Raw genomic sequence first — 19,401 nt, 5'->3', positions numbered from 1 at the left:
ATCCGCTTGGTTCCCGCTTCATTTTTATTTTAGTTTTTTATTATTTTACTTTGAGGGTTTCCCTTCCCCAAACATTATTGAGTAATAGTGTGTTTATTTTTATATTATAAATATAACAATTTCTTGAAAGATTGATGTATACTTTTTACTTATAAACATTTTTTACTTGACATTTTATGTGCTGATAATGATTAACATAGGAGTCAAATTATTTTTATTAGATACGTTTTTAACTCTTTGTCTTTAATAAAGCTGCTGATTAAAATATTTTGGCAAGAATATTACAATAAAAGAATTAGAAACCAAAATTTAAAAAAAAAAAGTAATAACTTAATTTAAGGCATCCATAACCATTACATCAAACTACAAACCATTTATTGATACTTAGGCAGTTCATCTGTTATTCCAACTTATGGAATAACAGATGAACTGTGATACTTCCAACAAAGGCATTAAAATATAATTTTCAACTTTCATCATAACCCATATCCCATAATTCGTTTATCTAGAGATCTTTTTTCTTAGTGTAAAGTTCTACATTATATTTCACAAGACAATATCCTTTAATTAAATGAATCTTCGACAGGCCTAATTAGTAAACAGTTCATCAGCAGCAGTAAACTTGATTTTGCTAGTTAATGATCAGTGTATGAAATAAAACAAAAATCTTGATTATGTGCATATGTAGACTGAATAGTCCCAATGAACCAGGAGTGTTGTCTGTCCTCAGAGGTATCTTCAAATATCAATGATGGCAAATATTTCTGGTTTTACTTTATCGTGGATCTGCATTGCAGAGTATGTGATAGCTTTCACTTCGGTTCCCTTGAAAAAAAAAAAAAAACACAAAGAGCATAACAGGATTAATTAGGTTTATTCTAACTTTTACTGGATACATGAAAGTGATATATAAATATGTAAAGATCTCGTCTCCTCTGTGTCCTACCTGTGGATGTTTTGCCAGAGAAAATTCTTCACCCCACCTTTTATTAGCATTAGAAACAATACGAGTCAAACACACAGTACCCAGTAGTCTTCATCCAAAATCAGTAAAACCTAAGCTCTGTTTGAAATTATTGCATCGATTACACATGGTCTTTATATGAACGCCATAAAATTGACAAATACATTTCCAATAACAAGAAAAAATACCTGACTCTTCTTAAAAAATACCATTAAGTTGCAATTGATTCCATGAAAAAATAACTGACATAAAATTATGAGAAAAACTAACAATTGTATCAAAAATACGACTCATAATTTAATCAAATTTAGTCAAAACTTACCCAATGGATCGAATCTTAAAATGCATTCTGTCAATGGACACAACTTTGATTTCCTGATAAACAGACACAACAGATTTAAGCACAAAACAACACAAAAAATGGCTACTGACATTATCAATTTTCTTATGCAGGATCAAAGAAATATTCTAACAAGTGTACTGATCAACACCAAGAATGATTTGAAGGAAAGAAAAGAGTTAATAAAAAATAATAATTAAGTTTCAGTAATGAATCAAATAGCAATAAGTAGCAAGTTGACCCACCCTGGGGACAAAGAAGAGATCTGCACAAAACTTGTATAACCAGTCGTCTAAGAAATGGAAGAGAAGAGACTCCATGTCTTCACCTTTAGAAAAAGAACAATACAAACAGTGTTTAGCTTTATTGATTGCGAAACATCATGCATAAGCTAATTAAAACAAAAGTTAATATCTTTGTTTTATCCTTTAAATCATGTTTTTCAAACATACTTTAGTTGTTAGGACATTTTGTAGAGAAATGGAACTAAAATAAAATAATATTGTCTTCCATATTGGATTAGATTGGCTGAAACCACTTATTGTCAATGACGACAAATGCTGCCCAAAAACACCAGGGTCAAAGGTGTAGATAAGCTGGAGGTTTTGGGCAGAAACTATAGTCACAGCTTTATATACATGGGTTTCTATGGCTCCTAATGTTAATCAACCTCACCTGTGACCTGTTTGATTAGAATTAATCAGAGAGTTTCTGGGCTCCAGTTAGGTACACTGGCATCAACTTTCTGCCACAACTGCCAGAAAAGCCCACAAAAACGTTCACCTGACATACAGGACTCCATGTAAAAAATAATAAGGCAAGAAAATCATTATCGCAAAAATTCAACCTTTGAAACAAAGTAATTTACAATAAACGGACCAAAATTTTATCTTATGGTCCCAATCATATTATTATATCTTAATTGTACTGTGCAAAAAAAAAAAACAGACCAGGAACACATTTCCTATTCATAACTGTGGCCTGGAAAAAGCTAAGGCCTTTTGATGGAGAAGGAGAGGGGGTTGTAACATAAAACAAAATGTAAAATTACACAAATTAGACAATGTGAAAACCAAAAGACAAATTACCATGTTGACAGGCACACAATACACACACAAAACATAACTTCTTAAACAGTGGAGAAAGTCTGGTAAGGTTTTAGGTAGAAGGCAACAAGGCCCATCATAAAGTGTACACCACCGTCATTGTGAACTACAGAGGTTGAACACTGGCGTTTTGGGAGACGTGTGAGTTACAAAGGCACAGGAAACTTGGTCAAACTTGATGGCAAGATGAATGCAAAAATGTTATCAGAAAGAATAGAGGAACATTTGAACCAAGTCAGAAGGCTGCTCATAAGACAAACACATTCCAATATGAGACACAAGGCCAAGTGGACCTGTGATTGGCTACAGAATAAAATGCCTCATTCAAAACTATTAGAGAAGCCTTCTAGTTGGCATTCATGTTAAAGGAACAATGCACGGTATTAAATATTGGATCATGTAAACTTCTGATCAGTGTAATATGGGTAGTTTCTCATGCCGTTATGATTTAAAAAGAGTAACCATATTTGTCTTCTGATAAATGACTTTGCCCAGCTACAAACCATGACTAAAAGAAAGGTTTTGGTTTCTTTTCTTGTTTAAGTGTGAAACTTCACTTTAAGTATTAACATGCATGGCTGATTTAAATGTTAGCGGACAAGCCCAACAACAACCACTCACATAATCAGATCACATCAGATCAATTAGATCCAGATTGATCTGATCAGCAGTTACCCATTTTACATACAAATAAGCACAAAGCACTTTCACAGAATGGACTTCACTGAGCAATTAAGGCAGTTATTATGTTGATTTGAATGTATTCATCTCCAACTAGAGAGCTGAAAATGGATATTTTGTGCCATCACTGACTCATATTTGTCTCCATTAATAATTCCTGCCACCTTGACTAAAGCAAATTCCAGATAAGAAAAAAGCTGGCAAAAATGATGCTGCCACCACTATGCCTCCCTATAATTGGGTGATTATTTGCAGTTTTTTTTATTTTATTTTACACCAAACAGAAGTTAGAACCACAATTATGACCAGATCATCCGATTTCCAATATGCTTGTTGGATTGGTTGCACCAAGATTTTCTTTAAAAAGGTTTCCATCTTGCTCCCCTGCCCCAGTGCAACTGTTCAACATTGCTGAAGGCATCTTGAAACCAGCTTTCTTCTTATATTGTATTTATCTTTTATTGCTTTTATACTGGTATGGTAATTATTGCATATTTTCCCCATTTGATGATGATGAATATCTTGCTATGTTCCATGGTATTGTCTAACACTTTTTAGTCTTCTTTCATCTCCTGACTAATACAATTTGGCCAAAAAAGATCTCTTAGTTGCTTTGAAACCTATTTGCATGCATTTAAAAAACATCAGAAAGCATCTCCAACTTTGTTTGAGGTTAGCAGGAAATACATGATGGCAAATGTTTTTTCAAGCTTTTAAGATTTTTGTAACCGAAAACAGAATATGTATCTGAGTAGCCATGGGCAACTCCCGCTTGATATATATAGCAATGGCTACCATTTTTTATTTTTCTCATATTTTCAGTGAGTTGTATTCATAATGATACTGGTGAATTCTACAGGCAACACGTTTCATTAGATTTAAATCAGAAGCACTGGAGTAGAGGCAGCCCTCCTTTGAATTTTAATTACCAAAACAATAGTGAATAGCACCTATCAATTTCCATCCCAATGAAACATTTATTTCATGAAAACTGTTTCATTTTATGAAACAGTTTTTCACTATTTTGCGTTGGTATACCACATTAAACTCAAGGAACAACATGCTTTCTGCTGATTTCTCACCTTCTGATTCCACTTCAACAGTATCAATGGGTTCCACAGTTTCTGTGTCCGTCATATAGCCAAACATTCCCATCGCACACTGCTCAAAAGCTTCCTCCAAGGAGTCTCCCCAAGAGTGAATTCTGGGAAAAAAATATAAAGACATTGAACAATCAAAGTGATCACTGGACACAAGGCAGACAATCATTTATTAACGCAGGAGACAAAACACTCACTGTACATCTGCTGTATGATCCAGATCTGAAATAAAACATGAGATATGAGTTTAATGAACTGCAGTTGACCAGGGTAAGCAGTTGTAGGGCCAGTTATTTCACGGGATGTATGTTTGATACCTCGTTAAGGTAACATGCTTAATTTAAGATGTTTTAACATACATTTTTGTATCTAAATCCAGTGTAAATTACTTTTAAAAAACTTGGTTTATTTACTTCATGGAACAAGCTAAGCTACCAACATTTTCCGTGATTATTCCTGACTTACATTCATATTTCTTGTTGATGGGAGGATATTTTGATTTAACAGCTTTCTGTTCCTCTGTCAGGTCTAGCTGACGGTCATCCATTGAAGCTGGAAGTTGATTTAAACGTAAAAATTATAATTAGCCAACAACATGTCAAAAGAGCTAAAGCAGAAAGTGTTGCATTCAATGTCTGAACCATTTGTCTCGTAAATTTATGTAGCGAAATAACAGTTGAAAATAAATCGGAGAAAACAAACGATGATCATCAGATATACCCGACTGCTGTTAATCCCAATATAACAATCATATTACGATTTAGTAAAAGCAGAAAAAGAGCACATTATGTGAAAAATCCTAAGAATTCGTTGATTATGGAAAGATAGGACTTCGAAAGATTTGGGTTACTGTTCATTGTTGCTTCTAGATGTTGTATAGTTACGCTTTATGGTGATGCTTGGAAGACTTATTATGGGTAACACTTTAAAAACTAGACAATGTGTGGCTTTTCTAAACACGATTTTGTAATTTCCGAGTTTCCATGTTGCATTTTTGGATCTTCCGGATCTAATGTCATAAGGACTTCCTGTCGGCTTTGCTGCATGCTGATTGGCTGATGGTGTTCTGTGGAGTTGGCGCCATTGCGGAGCTCCGTGCTGTCTTCTGTGTGCTCTCCCGAAAAATACTTATTTTCGCCTGACTTGTCTGTGTAGTTAAGACCAAATGGCCGATAAAGACGGTAAGAATGCCACTGGTTCAGGACTAGCAGTTTATTTTTGAATGTTCACAGCTTTTAATGATTTAAAGCCCGAGAGCTATCGGACCGGCGGCTGTTGGCGCGTCAGCCAGCATCTCCTTTCATTGTTACGGAGCAGCATGCTAGGTGTTAGCTGCTAACTCGCTGGTAACAAGGGGACTTTTAATGAAATAATATATATCATGTATTGGTGGATGTGGGACTGTGTGTTACGCACACGTGTTTCTACAGTTATCTTGCTATAAATTACCGTGTTATTGTCGTCTGCAACACAGAAAATAACCTAAAATCATTACCATAGTTCTGGTATATTAATGACAAGTAGGTAGTTGGCAGTCTAAATGCCACATGGTTATTCTCAGATGTCTTCTAGCTTGCTAAGCTACTGTGAGGTTTGTAGTTGTTTCCTAACAGCACTGTGGAATGGATGTGTTTTTGCAGCTGCATTTGATGATGCCGTGGAGGAAAGGGTGATCAATGAGGAGTACAAGATCTGGAAGAAGAACACCCCTTTCCTCTATGATCTGGTCATGACTCACGCCCTGGAGTGGCCCAGCCTGACTGCTCAGTGGCTGCCAGATGTCACCAGGTGAGCATGAGATGAGCTACACCTTCACAAATATCAATACAGAAACAGCTGGTCCAAAGTCGTATGGGGCCTTAAGCAGGATTTGATTAGAGGAGCTTCCAATTTCCATTTCTGAGCTCCACTAATTTCCGACATCATTTATATTTGGATCCATTACAGAGCTCACTTTGTGAAATATTGTTTGCAACTTGAGAGTAATAAAATGATTTCCCTAGGCTACTGTATCTCTGCATCAGTCACATGCTCGTTTAGAATAGAATAGAGTTTTCCTTATTGTTCCACAATGAAGAAATTCAGGTGCACTATCAACAAGTTAAATGGAAATAGAAGCATGCATGCTCAAAATGATGGTAAGGCTGGGAGACTGAAAAATAAGAATAAGAGACAGAGATAAGGGCAAATGTACAACGTAAGTAAACAATATTGTATAGTTATTAGAAATTATCACTAATGTTATAGACAAAAGGTTTTGTCATTGTTTCCATCAACTACCCTTTTTCCAGATGTGGAAAAAAAGAGAAAACAATGAAAATGATACAGCAAATCTAGAATTATGACTGAAATTATAATCAATTTCATTTGAGAATCAAAACTAAAAATCTGCTTGCTGACTTTTGTTGATTAAATTTGAGATGAGTATGTAGGGCTGGATGAGAAATCAATCTTTTTCTGCTTATGAAGGTCTAATTTTGGGAAAATTTTGAGTTTATTTCCACCAATGCACCTCTTGGGGTTCCACAGTTCAGAGTGATGTCACCACGCTGAGGGCCAACCTTCTTGTTTTACAGCTTGTATTTAGTTGGAGATTGAATTCAAGTCAAGTCCTAGAAGGGATACCTGAAATCAAAGCAAGTTTTCTGTCATTTGTATTTTATTTTAAAAAACAAATAAATAGGAAATACAATTTGGTATGAATTTTTTTTATTTTTGAGCCAAATTGCCCAGTCCTATTTAATTGTGTTTATTTTGCGTTCATGTTCTTCACAGACCCGAGGGAAAGGACTACAGTGTGCATAGACTGGTTTTGGGGACACACACCTCTGACGAGCAGAATCACCTTGTTATTGCCAGTGTTCAGCTTCCAAATGATGATGCCCAGTTTGATGCTTCACACTATGACAGTGAGAAAGGAGGTGAGTAATATCCAGTGAAACTATGTTATAACAAAGTCTTATTGCACCAATTGAAGTTAGTTTAAATAAAGCTATTTCTTTCAGAGTTTGGAGGCTTTGGCTCTGTTAGTGGAAAAATAGAGATTGAGATCAAGATCAACCATGAGGGAGAAGTGAACAGAGCACGCTATATGCCCCAGAATCCCTGTATTATTGCCACCAAAACCCCCACCAGTGATGTGCTGGTCTTTGATTACACAAAGCACCCCTCCAAACCTGGTAAGAGCCCTTCTGAAACAATTTAGAGTTTTGTATCACAGTTTCCTTCTGAAAGTTTACAGATTTATTTAACATTAGTTTAATTTTCTATAATAGATCCTTCTGGAGAATGCACCCCAGACCTGCGACTCAGGGGACACCAGAAGGAAGGCTATGGCCTCTCCTGGAACCCAAACCTCAGTGGATGCCTCCTCAGTGCTTCTGATGACCATGTAAGAGACTCGACTAAAGACTTTGCAACTTTACTAATCTGTTTAATCTGTTTAACTTTTTTTGTCTTCTTTAGACTATATGCCTCTGGGATATCAGCACGGTGCCAAAGGAGGGCAAGATCGTAGATGCCAAAACAATCTTCACAGGCCACACTGCTGTGGTGGAGGACGTTTCCTGGCATCTTCTCCATGAATCCCTTTTCGGATCTGTGGCAGACGACCAGAAACTCATGATGTATGTGACCTTCTTAGAACAAAATCAGCAATTCTGGGCTTTTATCTGAACATCAGGTCATTTTGTCTTTTGAACAGCTGGGACACAAGGTCAAACAACACCTCCAAACCGAGCCATGCAGTGGACGCTCACACTGCTGAAGTCAACTGCCTGTCTTTTAATCCCTACAGTGAGTTCATTTTGGCCACTGGCTCTGCTGACAAGGTGGGATGAGATTCTAGTGAACTCTTAAATGGCATCTTGTTCTTTTAAGTCCTGTTTCAATTTGCTCTGGTTCTGTTTTTTATATTTGCAGACTGTGGCTCTTTGGGACTTGAGGAACCTGAAGCTGAAACTCCATTCATTTGAGTCTCACAAGGATGAGATCTTTCAGGTAAAATCTACACTTATTTATTTACTTTTTTTAATTCTTAAGAAATGAAAACATCTTAAAACACAGTAGTGCTGAATTTCTAAACTTATTTTGTGGATGAGGAACGTATGTGCAAATACGTAATAATATTGGTTAGCGTTAATTCAAAAAACAAATAGCATCAAATGTGTTTTAAATAAATGCTCACTGAGTAAGGGAATGTGAATTTTTTTTTTCTAGATTTAAAAAAACACAAAAACAGTCTGTTTTGTGATATTAAACGTCGTGTATGCAGTGTGGCTCAGTGGTAGAGTGATCTGTGTCCAACTATGAAAATATTGTATTTTTAAGAGGCTTTTCCCCCCACTCTCCTGTCTTCTACTCACAGGTTCAGTGGTCTCCTCATAATGAGACGATCCTGGCCTCCAGCGGCACCGACAGGCGGCTCAATGTCTGGGACCTGAGTAAGATCGGAGAAGAGCAGTCGCCAGAGGACGCTGAGGATGGTCCTCCCGAGTTGCTGGTGAGCGGCCATTCACAGATTCTGGTTTTTGTTGAGTGGTAGGTGGTGTGCTAATCACTCCTGCTCTCATTCCCAGTTCATCCATGGCGGACACACAGCTAAGATCTCAGACTTTTCCTGGAACCCCAACGAGCCGTGGGTCATCTGTTCGGTGTCAGAGGACAACATCATGCAAGTGTGGCAGATGGTAAGCCCTGACTGATGGATACGTCACATCCTGAGTTACTCAGGGTTCCTGCACAATAGATTTATACATTTTACAGCTCTGGAAAAGCAGTTGAATTTCAGATTTTATTTACTTGGAACATCCTGTTCCATTTGCATCCATTCAGTTGTAAATCTATACCCATCCATCTGTCAATTCTTGTATATTTTCATCAATCTGTTTGTTCATCTATGCTTGTTCCTAATATCAAGCATGGATAATGTGTAGGAAGTCTGGAAAACACGTAGTAACTGTTTTCCAGTTCCTACATAATACATTTCACATTTATTATTATATTGTATTATATTGTACATTATATTATTATCATCACTGTACTCAATAAAAATATCAGGCAGGACCACCTGGGCGGTAATACATTTGGTGAGATTTGATGGTTGCAGCACAGAAAGTTGTTTCAATGCAGAAACTATCAATAAGATGTTTTTGTTGATGTGGGAATAAAACATCTAGTTTTTATCCAATAGCTTGGTAGACGGCTTATTATCTGAGGTGTTTCCTATGAAACTATAGCAGAAACATTAACATTGTAATTGGTTTACTTATCACAAGTGATATTATTGCATGTTTTTTTTTTCTTTGTTTAAAAGAGTAGATGTGGAGACTATGGTAAAACTTAGAATGGAATTTAATACATTATTGTCTCAACTAGTAGATTTTAGCTTATTACATTTATTATAAACAGTAAATCTGTGAATTGTCTTGCACAGGCTGAAAACATCTACAACGATGAAGACCCAGAGGGCGCTGCAGATTCAGAGGTCCAGGCATGAGTCCAGTATTGAACTCGCTTCTTTTGACCTGCTTGTTAAAAATGGATCACTTTCTCAGATCTGCTTCCGTAAGCAGCAAAACATTTTCAAATACATCTCAGAGAAACGTGTTTAAAAGAGTTTCTGCACCATTAACGTGTTGTGATGCATTTCAAATTACATCGGTTTCAGTCTGATTTCTAGATACCATTTAGTTTTTTCAAGATCCTCCGTGGTTTGTAAATAAACCCTCACTGACCAGTCTGCTGTCTTCAGTTTTATTTCTTGTCATTAGCTGTGCAGAAAACATTTTCACAATGATCCATTTTTAATACAATTGTACATACTGTAGGGTTTTCCTTTTTATTTGCTTGATATTTGTAGGTGAATTTTCCAGCTTGTGTCGTCACTTGTTTGTGTTTTGTTTTCTTCTGCATTTTGTTTCTGTGCTGCACCTGAGCTTTTGTGTATCTAAGAATATTCATAATAAAAATATTTACAGAAATTTGTGAATTTTACTTCTGTTTTTTTTTTTAGAGGCAAGACTTAGTGTTCTATAAATTGTGAATTATGTTAATGTTTGCATTATGCTGCAGTTTCTGTCAGCATAATGCAGAAACTGCAGCATTTTTGCAGCACAAAATTTTCTTTTCTGCTGCAAAAGAAAAGGTAATAAAAACTAGTGTTCGTTTTTTACTAAATTTTCATGGTGTTGAAGTTAAAAATACAAACTTTAAACTACATAAACTTGTCTAATTCTGAGAAGCATAATCTGGTAAAATTCTGACTGCTTATATTGGAGAAAATCTGCAACAGCTTAAGTTCAAAGTTGTGGAAGCAGTTTTTGCTTTTAAAAGCCACTGAAGTTGTTTCTTGTAGATCAGTCCACAGGAAGGTTCAAATGCATCCTTAAAGTAACATGGTCTCCAAGACCATGATGTAAACTTTTAAGCTGCTCTGGGGTTTGATCTGCTTTCAGCCTCTGGAAATGGATAACTGTTCTTCCTCTTCAGAAATGTTATGCAGTTCATCGTTTCCTCTGCGAGACAAAACAGTTTTCAGTCATTTGTCACACAGATTCTCAATTAAAGCAAAACAGATTCATGTAGATTTACCTTAAAAATGTGAGCTCTGTTTTCAGGCCCTCTGTGAGCTGCTCCAAATCAGTCCTGAAGGTTTTTTGAATCTCAAACTCCAATTTTAGTTCTCTGAGTGTCTCTTGTAGTTCTTCCACTATTTCCTGTACAAGCAATCCAATTTCCTTCAAGTTTACTGCATTCTAAACATCAATGTTTCTCTAGAGACAAGTCCTACCTTGTGATGTGCTGTCCTCTCCTCCCTCTCTATCTCCATAAGATTGATCCGTTTCAGCAGACAGGATCTCTGCACCTCCAGCCTCCGAATGTCTTCTCTCAGAGGAGCCAGGCTGGCTCTCAGGTCCATCGCCTGCTCCTTGCAGTTTCTCAGAGCTTCCTCCCCAGCCTGCCTTCTCCTCAGCAGGGCTACCATGCGTGGCTCGTACCAGCCCTCCAGTGCCGTTACGCTGCCGCTGAGCCTCCGCTGCAGCCTGATGGAAGCCTGCCGACACTGACTGACATCACTCATGGTCCTTGACCGGCGCGGTCTAGAGGCTTGATCTCTGAGGGAGGTGAGCTGGTTCTGGTGGTCATCCTGCAGCTGGTGCAACTCATGGGACAGATCATGGAGACTGGCCTTCAGTTCCTCCTATCAATAAACAGAGCATGAGGAGCAGAGATACGGTAAGTTTTTGCACAAATAGTGCCTTACAGAAATATTCACACCTCTCGAATTTGTTTCACACTTGGCTACATAAAGACCACAAATTTATATGACTTACAAGTCTACAATAAAACCTGTTCTTGTAATGTGACTGGATACTTTTGCAAGGTGCCGAATGTAAACTGGTGAGCACAAATTTATTATGGCCAAAACAGGACATAAAATATAATAAAATAAAATTTCTAATTCCAGCAATATGACAATGGCATCAAAAAGCGTGTGAGCACAAGGAGTTTACTTTGCTAAAAATTAAACAAAATGACAGTAATCTTCACTTATTTGCTACTTTAGTTGAAGATTTTACAAAATGTAATGTAAATTATATATAATTACATTGCTTTATCTCCCAAAGACAGACATGATTATGCACAGAACAAGTGTTGTGGCAATTGTTTGTCAAACCAAACATCACATAAAAGTTCAATCCATAAGCCAATGTCCAAAATTTTACTTTTGCTTTTTAGATTGTATTTTTTCTTCCAGTTGGCAAGCAAATAATAAAGATCAAACTATTCCTATACCAGTCCCTATATTTATAGAAAGTTCACCCACAGTTCTCCCTATCTAGCTTAGGAAATAATGAAATCAAAAAAACAACAAAAAATAATAATAAAATAAACAATTACTAACCTGCAATTATATTTGGCAAATAATCAAAAAACAAAGTAAACTGAGAATAAATGTGGAAAAAATTCAAAGTAGTAAAAATAAAGAATAAATAGTTCCAACAACAAGAATGATTAAAAATTGTGAATCAGAGAAACATTTCAGGAACAGTGAACAGGATGTGCACAGACCTGTGTCAGACCAGACTGAGCCACTTCGTACTCCTGTCCAGCCAGCGTCACCTGACTCTGGATGCAGTCTCTGGCTGCGGTGAACAGTTTCCTCTTCACCTGCTCCACTTCCTTGTGCATGGAGACATAATCCAGCTGAGCCAGAGTGAGGAGCCTCCTTGCTGCCATCAGCTTTTCTCTGAGGTGCTCCACAACCTGCAGCATAGGTTCGTTCAGAGCGAGAAGCTCCTGGATCAGCTTGTCCCTCTGCCTCTCCAGACCCAACACTTGCTGAATACAGTACTCAAAAAGTTCCCCCAGAGCTTTCATGCCCATCTGGTTCATCTTTAGTGTGTTGAGCAGTGTAGTTTCACACAGGGCTGTTTCAGAGTCAATGTGTACATCATGTTTTGAAATATCCTCATTGTGTAATTCCTCAGTGGATGTTGTGTTGCTGCCATCCTCCACTTGCTGTTTTCTGCTCATGACAAACTGAAGCACAAAACAACTTTACAGTCATTAACCAAGAAATAATCAACTTTAAATCACGTCAGCGGTTTTAATAATCACCTCTTAAATAGGCAGTTTAACATACTTAATTATCCTGACTAACCGCTGTTCTCTCTACTCATGATCAAATCATGGAAATGATTAACAACACAAATTAAGTATACTTTACTCACTGTTTTGGAGATGCCAGCCCCAGTGTTTCAAAATCTTTGAGTGGAGTTTGTTCTTTAGCGCTAAGTAGTTCTTTGCTCTCCGTATGTCTCCAGGAAAACACAGGATCACTTTGTATTTATTAATAACACAGGAGGCATGGAGGGGAAACTCTATCTAGGACTCTCATGGAATCACGATCTGTGTCAGTGACAGGGGAGCAGACTGTGTCTTGACCAGCTTATGTGGCATCAAAGTCTATATTTATACACATCAGCAGCTTGTTTTTTATGTGTGCACTTAGTTTGCCAGTGATATTGTGGTGTAAACCAACTATTTTCATTAACTTTTAACCATAAATCATCCAGGAAAGTGTTGCAATATTAGAACAGCAGTGCAACCAGTTCCTCTGGATGTAATATTTGCATGATTAATGAATGTATTTGTTTCAGCAATTTTGCATACGGTCTATCAAGCCTCACTCAGAAAAATGAAAATGAGCACTAATCTGGGACACATAAAAGAATTTCATCAAGATATGAGCAGAATTAAAGGAATATTGTAGTCTTAGAAACCCCAATACTATGCTGCCTTGCAAAACTATACTGTGCACTTGTGCTTTTACACCCTTTTTCACATTTTGGATTTCTCAATTTACCACAAACCAGAAGGGGACTCAGGAAACATATTGAAGATGGTGCTCTGATCAGACAAGATCAAAACTGATGTTTCTGGTCAAGATGCAAAACTCTGTGTGACAGAAAACTAAAACTATACTTCGACCTGAACACAACACAAAACTTGGTAGCAGAAGTATCATGATGTGAGGATGTTTTGTTTTTTAAGTTAAAAAGCAACTATCCTTTTCTCTCCATGTTACAGTTACTACCTACACTGTGTTAGGCTATCAAATAAAAAAAAAACATTGAAGTTTCAGGTTGCAGCATGACAAAATGTGGAAAGGTTGCGGGTGTATGGATAGTTTCCGAGGTGCTGCACTAGGAAATTATAAACCAATTTGAAATATTTCCTAAATAAATAAGTAATAAGTTTGTTGTATTTTTATTTATTGTTTTTACATTTCAATGGATTTTGCAAATCTGGACCACATTACGGATGAGTTAAAAATATTTTACAGTCTAATTAACTAAAAAAAGCTTCTTTTTTTTTTTTAAAGTTTTTGTCGTATGGACATGTGAGAAAAAAAAATTAAGCATCAATATTTTTTAATTTTCAAATTAATTATTTTTCTTTAAAATAACATTTTAGCAGTAAAATGTGAGGATTTGTTTTGTGTGTTTTTTTTTTTTTAAAGTTATAGCTTGTCGCAGTTTTGCACGTTCCCCACCAGATGTCCTCAGTTCGCCGACCGCTGCCGCTCCCCTACCTGAGCCCTGCCTCCTCCAGGTGGGATTACCAACTCGGTGGTATTTTCTTCACTCGCTTCCTATCTGCCTTGGTTCATTGGAGCGTCCGCACACAGACAGACAGACAGTCAGACAGACAAACAGCTCATGACAGCTGGGCAAACTCTTCTGTTTTGCTTTGACAGAGTGGAGCCGAGTAAATGCTGCCGTTTCGTGTAGCGCGCTGAAGCTTTCACGGAAATGGTTCACCTGAAGTTTTCTGTCGGACAGTAAGAATATTAAAAAAAAAAGTTTGGAGCTGGAGAGAAATGAAGCCCCTGAGAGACGCTTCATATGGAGAGTGAGTAAATAAACCCTAACCGGATCTCGAAAAGTTTTTAAAAAGGTAAGCTTCTCTTTTTTTTTTAACAACGCTTTGACGCAAAACTCCCTAATATGTTTTTATTTGTAGTTATTTGAAAACATTTGCGCTATAAACTTTACTTTAAAAATACAATTTATGTTTTCTTTTATCCAGTTTTTAACGTTTCTGCTCTAGGATTTTTTTTTTTAATTAAAGAGAAACTTTCTTGTTAAGCCCGATGTTCTACATTGTAATCAAATACAGTGTAGTGCTTTGAAGAATCCAGCAGAGGTAATTTAAGACCTCTGACAATAAACCCTATTGTTTCCTTCCTCTCACCCAGCTGGAAATGCTTCCTTACTACATGATTCTCTCGCACTTGGTTTTGATTATTGCCCATGCATTTGCACTGCTTGTTAGTGGACCTCTACGGGCAAGGAATTTCATCCTTTCTGTCCGGTCTGCTGCATCTCCTGAACTTTGGACAAATTAAAGATTTGGACTTGAACTTTTCTTTTGCAGATCAGTGAGGGCTGGGGTTCTGTTTCTTTTTTAGTTGCAATTTCTTGGTTTCATACTGAGAAGTTGAGGCCAAGATGAAGCCATTTTTTGTTTAGAAAGGGTGTGTCACCTACTGGTGTTCCTTCTCCACCATGTCTGCCATGCCAAGGCTTGCACCAAAGGAAATTACAGTTGTGGTATGTGAGCAGTAGCAAAGAGCAAAGATTCAGCTGTAGATCCAGATAGACATTAAAATAGGTGATATAACTTGAGAAAATAGAGATGCACATATTTTCTTGATACCAATGTTCTCCAATTCTTTGCAGTCTGACCTGCTTCTTCCAATTTCTGTGTTTGAAGGACAATAATTTGAGTCAAAATGTGCTAATGGTAGAATGCTAATCCATTAGCATTCCAACACATTACTTTGCAATGAACGCTTTGCACTGTGCTAACTGGACACTTTGGTATGTGTTCATAGCAAAATAATGAACACATGATGAAAAGAAACTGCAAAAATCACAATAAATGCAAGAAATCTGCTGAAATCTCTCTTCTGAAATGACCAGGTACAGTAGTTTCAAACAAAACAATAAGGAATGCACTCAACCACACAATTTATATGCCCATTCACTGCACAAGACTCCACTGCTGAAAAAAAACATGGGTAAATCGGTAGATTTTGAGAAGCCTGTGAAATACTAGTTGAATATCCTCTGGTCTGATTTGGCCAAAGCAATTGGTGAAAAAATTCAAGGGAAAGAGTCTGAATCCGATCCCTGCCTTGGCTGCATCTCTTTCAGAAAACCTAAAAGATGCTTTGTTTTGTTGTGAAACTACTGTCAGGCTTAGGCTGAGTTGCTCAGTGGAGGAAAGGTCAAAGCCGCTTGTCCAGACAAGGCAACAGGAAGAACAATCAGTACTGTAACAGCCACATGACTGAGTGATCTGTGTGTGTCAGTATGGAAATGGATGGCTCATGAGTGTGAAACGGGGTGCTGTTAATCAAAGAGATGAGTAAATTATCAGTAAGCCTTCATCAGCACTTATGTAAATTCAAGTGAGTTCATATTGTAAGGAGGCTAGCACCAGGCGGTCTGCAAATGCAAACAAGCTTGTTCCCACACTTGTCTTTCGGGCCAAAATGCTTTATTTTCTTCACTATAATCATTTTTCTTTGACTTCTTTCCATTTTTCTGCCTCTTCGGTTGAGAAAGCTTCAATTTAACCCTGAGTCCCAGCAGATACTCAGCAATGCCAGGTTGTATTTTTAAACCCCTTTGCTGTCCAGCTGTGTTTGCCCTCTTAGTGACTTGGTCAATACTGCTCCACGACAGTTTCTATTTTTTTTTTGTTTTCAAGATTGACCAGGCAGTGCAGGGGGCTATAAGCTCTGCAGTCCTAACTTGGATTCCTGGCAACCCTTAGAAGCGAAGCTAATGAGACCCTCTACATCCTTTGTTTGTGTGGTCCTGTCCCGCAGTCTTTGTGTTTCCCTTCTGCCACACATCTATCTTACACAAATGGGTGATTTAAAGGCTTCTGCAGAACTTGATGGCATACTGAGTAGGTAATGCAGTCACTGGATTGGCGAAGAGATGCATCTAAAACATGAAGGACTGTGAGCCCTGAGGATCAGGATTGAGAATCGCTGTGCTAGAGGATTTCTGAGAGTCTAAAAACCTGATATCAACATGTTAATTAGTCTGGGTTTCTGCTTGCATGCAGCCTAAAGTCACTGCTCAACAGATATCCTTTCCAACTTTTAAAACATTACCTTACCATGAATCCTGTTTCTAAAGGATACCCCTATTCCCCTGAGCACTGGGGCACACCTTTAGGAAGCTTGCATAATGAGTTGCCAGCATTTCTTAATAGTTAGTCACGCATGACTCAATATGCCTTCATTTGTTGAGTAAACAGTTAATAGCCCTGCAACAAATATTTTTTGATCACATATTGCATATAGGTAGCAGAAAATGTAGAATATGATATATACCGTAGTTGTTTAAAAATGTTACAATTTATTAACTGTGCAACTTATATTTATTCTTGTTTGAGCAGAGCAAAAACTTAACAGAAGTAATGAAGTATAACCAAAATGTAAGCTTGAGGGTTAGGAACGAGCTTTGAGGAGGATTCCTTTAACTTGTCTTTCTTCTGAGGAAAAATGTAAAAGCCTGATCTCAGCCACCTGTGAATTGACCGGCGGTGATGAGCTATGCTCCCACCTCTGGCACTTCCTCTGGCATCTCTAATTGATGACTTTTAAATCTTAGGAAGAGTTAGACTGGAAATATGAGCTGTTTTTTAAAACACTGGCACACTTTAATACCAATAGCACAATTGCCAGATTAGATGATAAATTGTTAGTCCTTTTTAAATGTATAAGTCATTAGAAAAAGTTGCAGAACATTGTCCTCTTTGAATGCCAAATTTCTCTCAGTGGAAACACGCAACTACATATTATATTATCTCTAAATGACTTCCATGTGCCAGCTATTATCTGTTTCCTTCCATGTGGCCAATTGTGGAAGGAGGACTTTAGGAGGGACGTGTGACAGTGAGAGGTTGAGGACTCAACCTCACACTGTGTGTGTGTTGGAGAGTGAAAAAGCAGAGTTGAGAGAAGAGTTCTTCAGTCGGTAATTATCAATCTCTCAGGAATGCTGCTGCCGCTCTTACCAGACAAGCCGCTGCATGGCTGCGACAGCTTCACAAGCTCCACCAGCTTGCGTTACCCCTCTATCACAGGTTCTCCTCCTCCGACATGCACACACAGAGGGCGTACAATCTGAGAAAACCTTCCAGACTATTTTTTTTGGGAGGGGACGGAGGGGTTGTGCCTTTATTTTCCTACAGCGCTTGTTGTTGTTTGCTTTTTGTTGTTCTTGTTACCTACATGGCTGTTTTCTGTAATCTTATCCTCTCAGCAAACAAAGAGACCACAATATGTCAGAATGAGATTATCTTTCAGTTCTTTTGCCAAAGCATGTCATGGAAGAAAAACAAATGACTGGAAACTTTTGAGCCAAAGTTTGGCTCATAAAAGAAAAAGAAAAGTTAACAATCTCACGAGCTTCTTTTTCTTTCTTTAGAACATTTCCAGTTTCTTTCCTCTTATAGCAACAATCACTGTGCCGGTCCTGTATGTCAAGCTCTCACCGTTCAGATGAGGTTACTTAAGTTTGTTCTTGAGCACCAATGCTCGTCTTTGTTTGATAAAGCCCAGAGAAGACTGCCAACGCCCTGACTGATGCCTCCAGGTGCTTCACTGTAACACCAGTTTTGCTCAACACTTGCGATTTAGCAACAGTCGTAAAAGCTGAAAACTGTTATTTTCCACTCCGGGTGTTGATTTAATAAGAAAACTGGAGTTTATCCACTTCATCCTTTCGACTTCCTATAAGGGAAATATTAATCTTCTGATCTGTCATTCTGGAGGCTGTGCCATGTGAAACCAGCAGCTGAGGTGTAGATGTGAATGGCTCCATGTATAAACTGAGCCAGTCCTAATACAAACAAAGGTGGCTGTCTGTATCACCGCCACGCCCTCTTGCCTTATCCCCATGAGGTAGCACAGTCTGCTAGTCAGGCGGCTTCCCTGTGTGACTCACTGCGATTGCATTTACATTTCCTGGAGCCCCCTCCTTTGTCCCCCAGGCCACTCACTACCTGTGAGATTCTTATTTCTCCTCTTTGGCTCCAGAGCCAAAGAGATTACTGAGCAGCGAGTGAGCTAACCTGAACTTTTGAGGGGCCTCAACAAAATCAATACATGCTGACTGGAGTGCAGAGCTAGCTTTATGAAGTTCAACAAATACTGGAAAATATCACAGATTGTATGAATTTAAATATCAGACAAAGATGAGGTGGGTAAATTCAGAACGCAGTTTTTATATTTTACTTATTGAGAGGAAATATTTCCAAATCAACCTGGCTCTACCTGGAAATAACCCTTGCCCTCTTTGTTAATCAGAATTGGCTTTATTTGCAGAATTTGTGCACACAAACAAGATCTCTTTCTCTTGTAATTTTAGTTAAAACATTTATGAAAAATGTCTGGGAAAAACTAAATATGTGCATATACATCCATCCGGCCGTCCATTTTCTTACACCCTTGTCCTTAGTGGGGTCAGGAGGGGTGCTGGTGTCTGTCTCCAGGGAGACATTTCGGGTGAGAGGCGGGGTACACCCTGGACAGGTTGTTAGTCCGTCGCAGTGTTCATATACATTGTTTCAGAAAAAAAGAGGGAAGATGATTTGAATTAGTATCAATCTGCACAC

At 37.9% G+C, this 19,401-nt stretch overlaps 4 protein-coding genes across 4 annotated transcripts in view; 2 read left to right on the top strand and 2 right to left on the bottom strand.

Moving 5' to 3' along the window:
- Positions 1-222: 222 nt before the first annotated feature.
- Positions 223-4,842, bottom strand: zbtb8os (zinc finger and BTB domain containing 8 opposite strand). Its single transcript, XM_028000449.1, has 7 exons — positions 4,657-4,842; positions 4,389-4,413; positions 4,174-4,295; positions 1,550-1,632; positions 1,287-1,339; positions 947-983; positions 223-825 (listed from the first exon to the last, which is right to left on the bottom strand). The coding sequence occupies exons 1-7, from the start codon at positions 4,736-4,738 to the stop codon at positions 739-741; spliced, it is 489 nt and encodes a 162-aa protein (XP_027856250.1). The 5' UTR covers positions 4,739-4,842; the 3' UTR covers positions 223-738.
- Positions 4,843-5,219: 377 nt separating this feature from the next.
- On the top strand, positions 5,220-10,172 carry LOC114134122 (histone-binding protein RBBP4). The gene is made up of 11 exons (XM_028000445.1): positions 5,220-5,372; positions 5,832-5,979; positions 6,967-7,112; positions 7,197-7,370; positions 7,467-7,582; positions 7,657-7,817; positions 7,895-8,021; positions 8,113-8,190; positions 8,558-8,692; positions 8,769-8,879; positions 9,626-10,172. Exons 1-11 carry the CDS (start codon positions 5,357-5,359, stop codon positions 9,686-9,688), a joined length of 1,275 nt encoding a protein of 424 aa, XP_027856246.1. The 5' UTR covers positions 5,220-5,356; the 3' UTR covers positions 9,689-10,172.
- On the bottom strand, positions 9,958-13,129 carry LOC114134123 (syncoilin). The gene is made up of 5 exons (XM_028000446.1): positions 12,927-13,129; positions 12,265-12,735; positions 10,982-11,392; positions 10,783-10,907; positions 9,958-10,706 (listed from the first exon to the last, which is right to left on the bottom strand). Exons 2-5 carry the CDS (start codon positions 12,727-12,729, stop codon positions 10,643-10,645), a joined length of 1,065 nt encoding a protein of 354 aa, XP_027856247.1. The 5' UTR covers positions 12,730-12,735; positions 12,927-13,129; the 3' UTR covers positions 9,958-10,642.
- Positions 13,130-14,347: 1,218 nt separating this feature from the next.
- LOC114134084 (uncharacterized protein KIAA1522 homolog) overlaps positions 14,348-19,401 on the top strand; it is a 30,363-nt gene continuing 25,309 nt past the window's right edge. The window contains exon 1 of the mRNA XM_028000365.1: positions 14,348-14,655. The gene's annotated coding sequence lies outside the window, so the exon portion shown is untranslated. The remainder of the gene's footprint in view (positions 14,656-19,401) is intronic.

The sequence above is a fragment of the Xiphophorus couchianus genome, chromosome 19 (assembly GCF_001444195.1).
Source record: "Xiphophorus couchianus chromosome 19, X_couchianus-1.0, whole genome shotgun sequence".
Lineage (NCBI taxonomy): Eukaryota > Metazoa > Chordata > Actinopteri > Cyprinodontiformes > Poeciliidae > Xiphophorus > Xiphophorus couchianus.
Note: the sequence above shows the minus strand (reverse complement) of the source record. Positions and strands in the feature narration are given on the sequence as shown.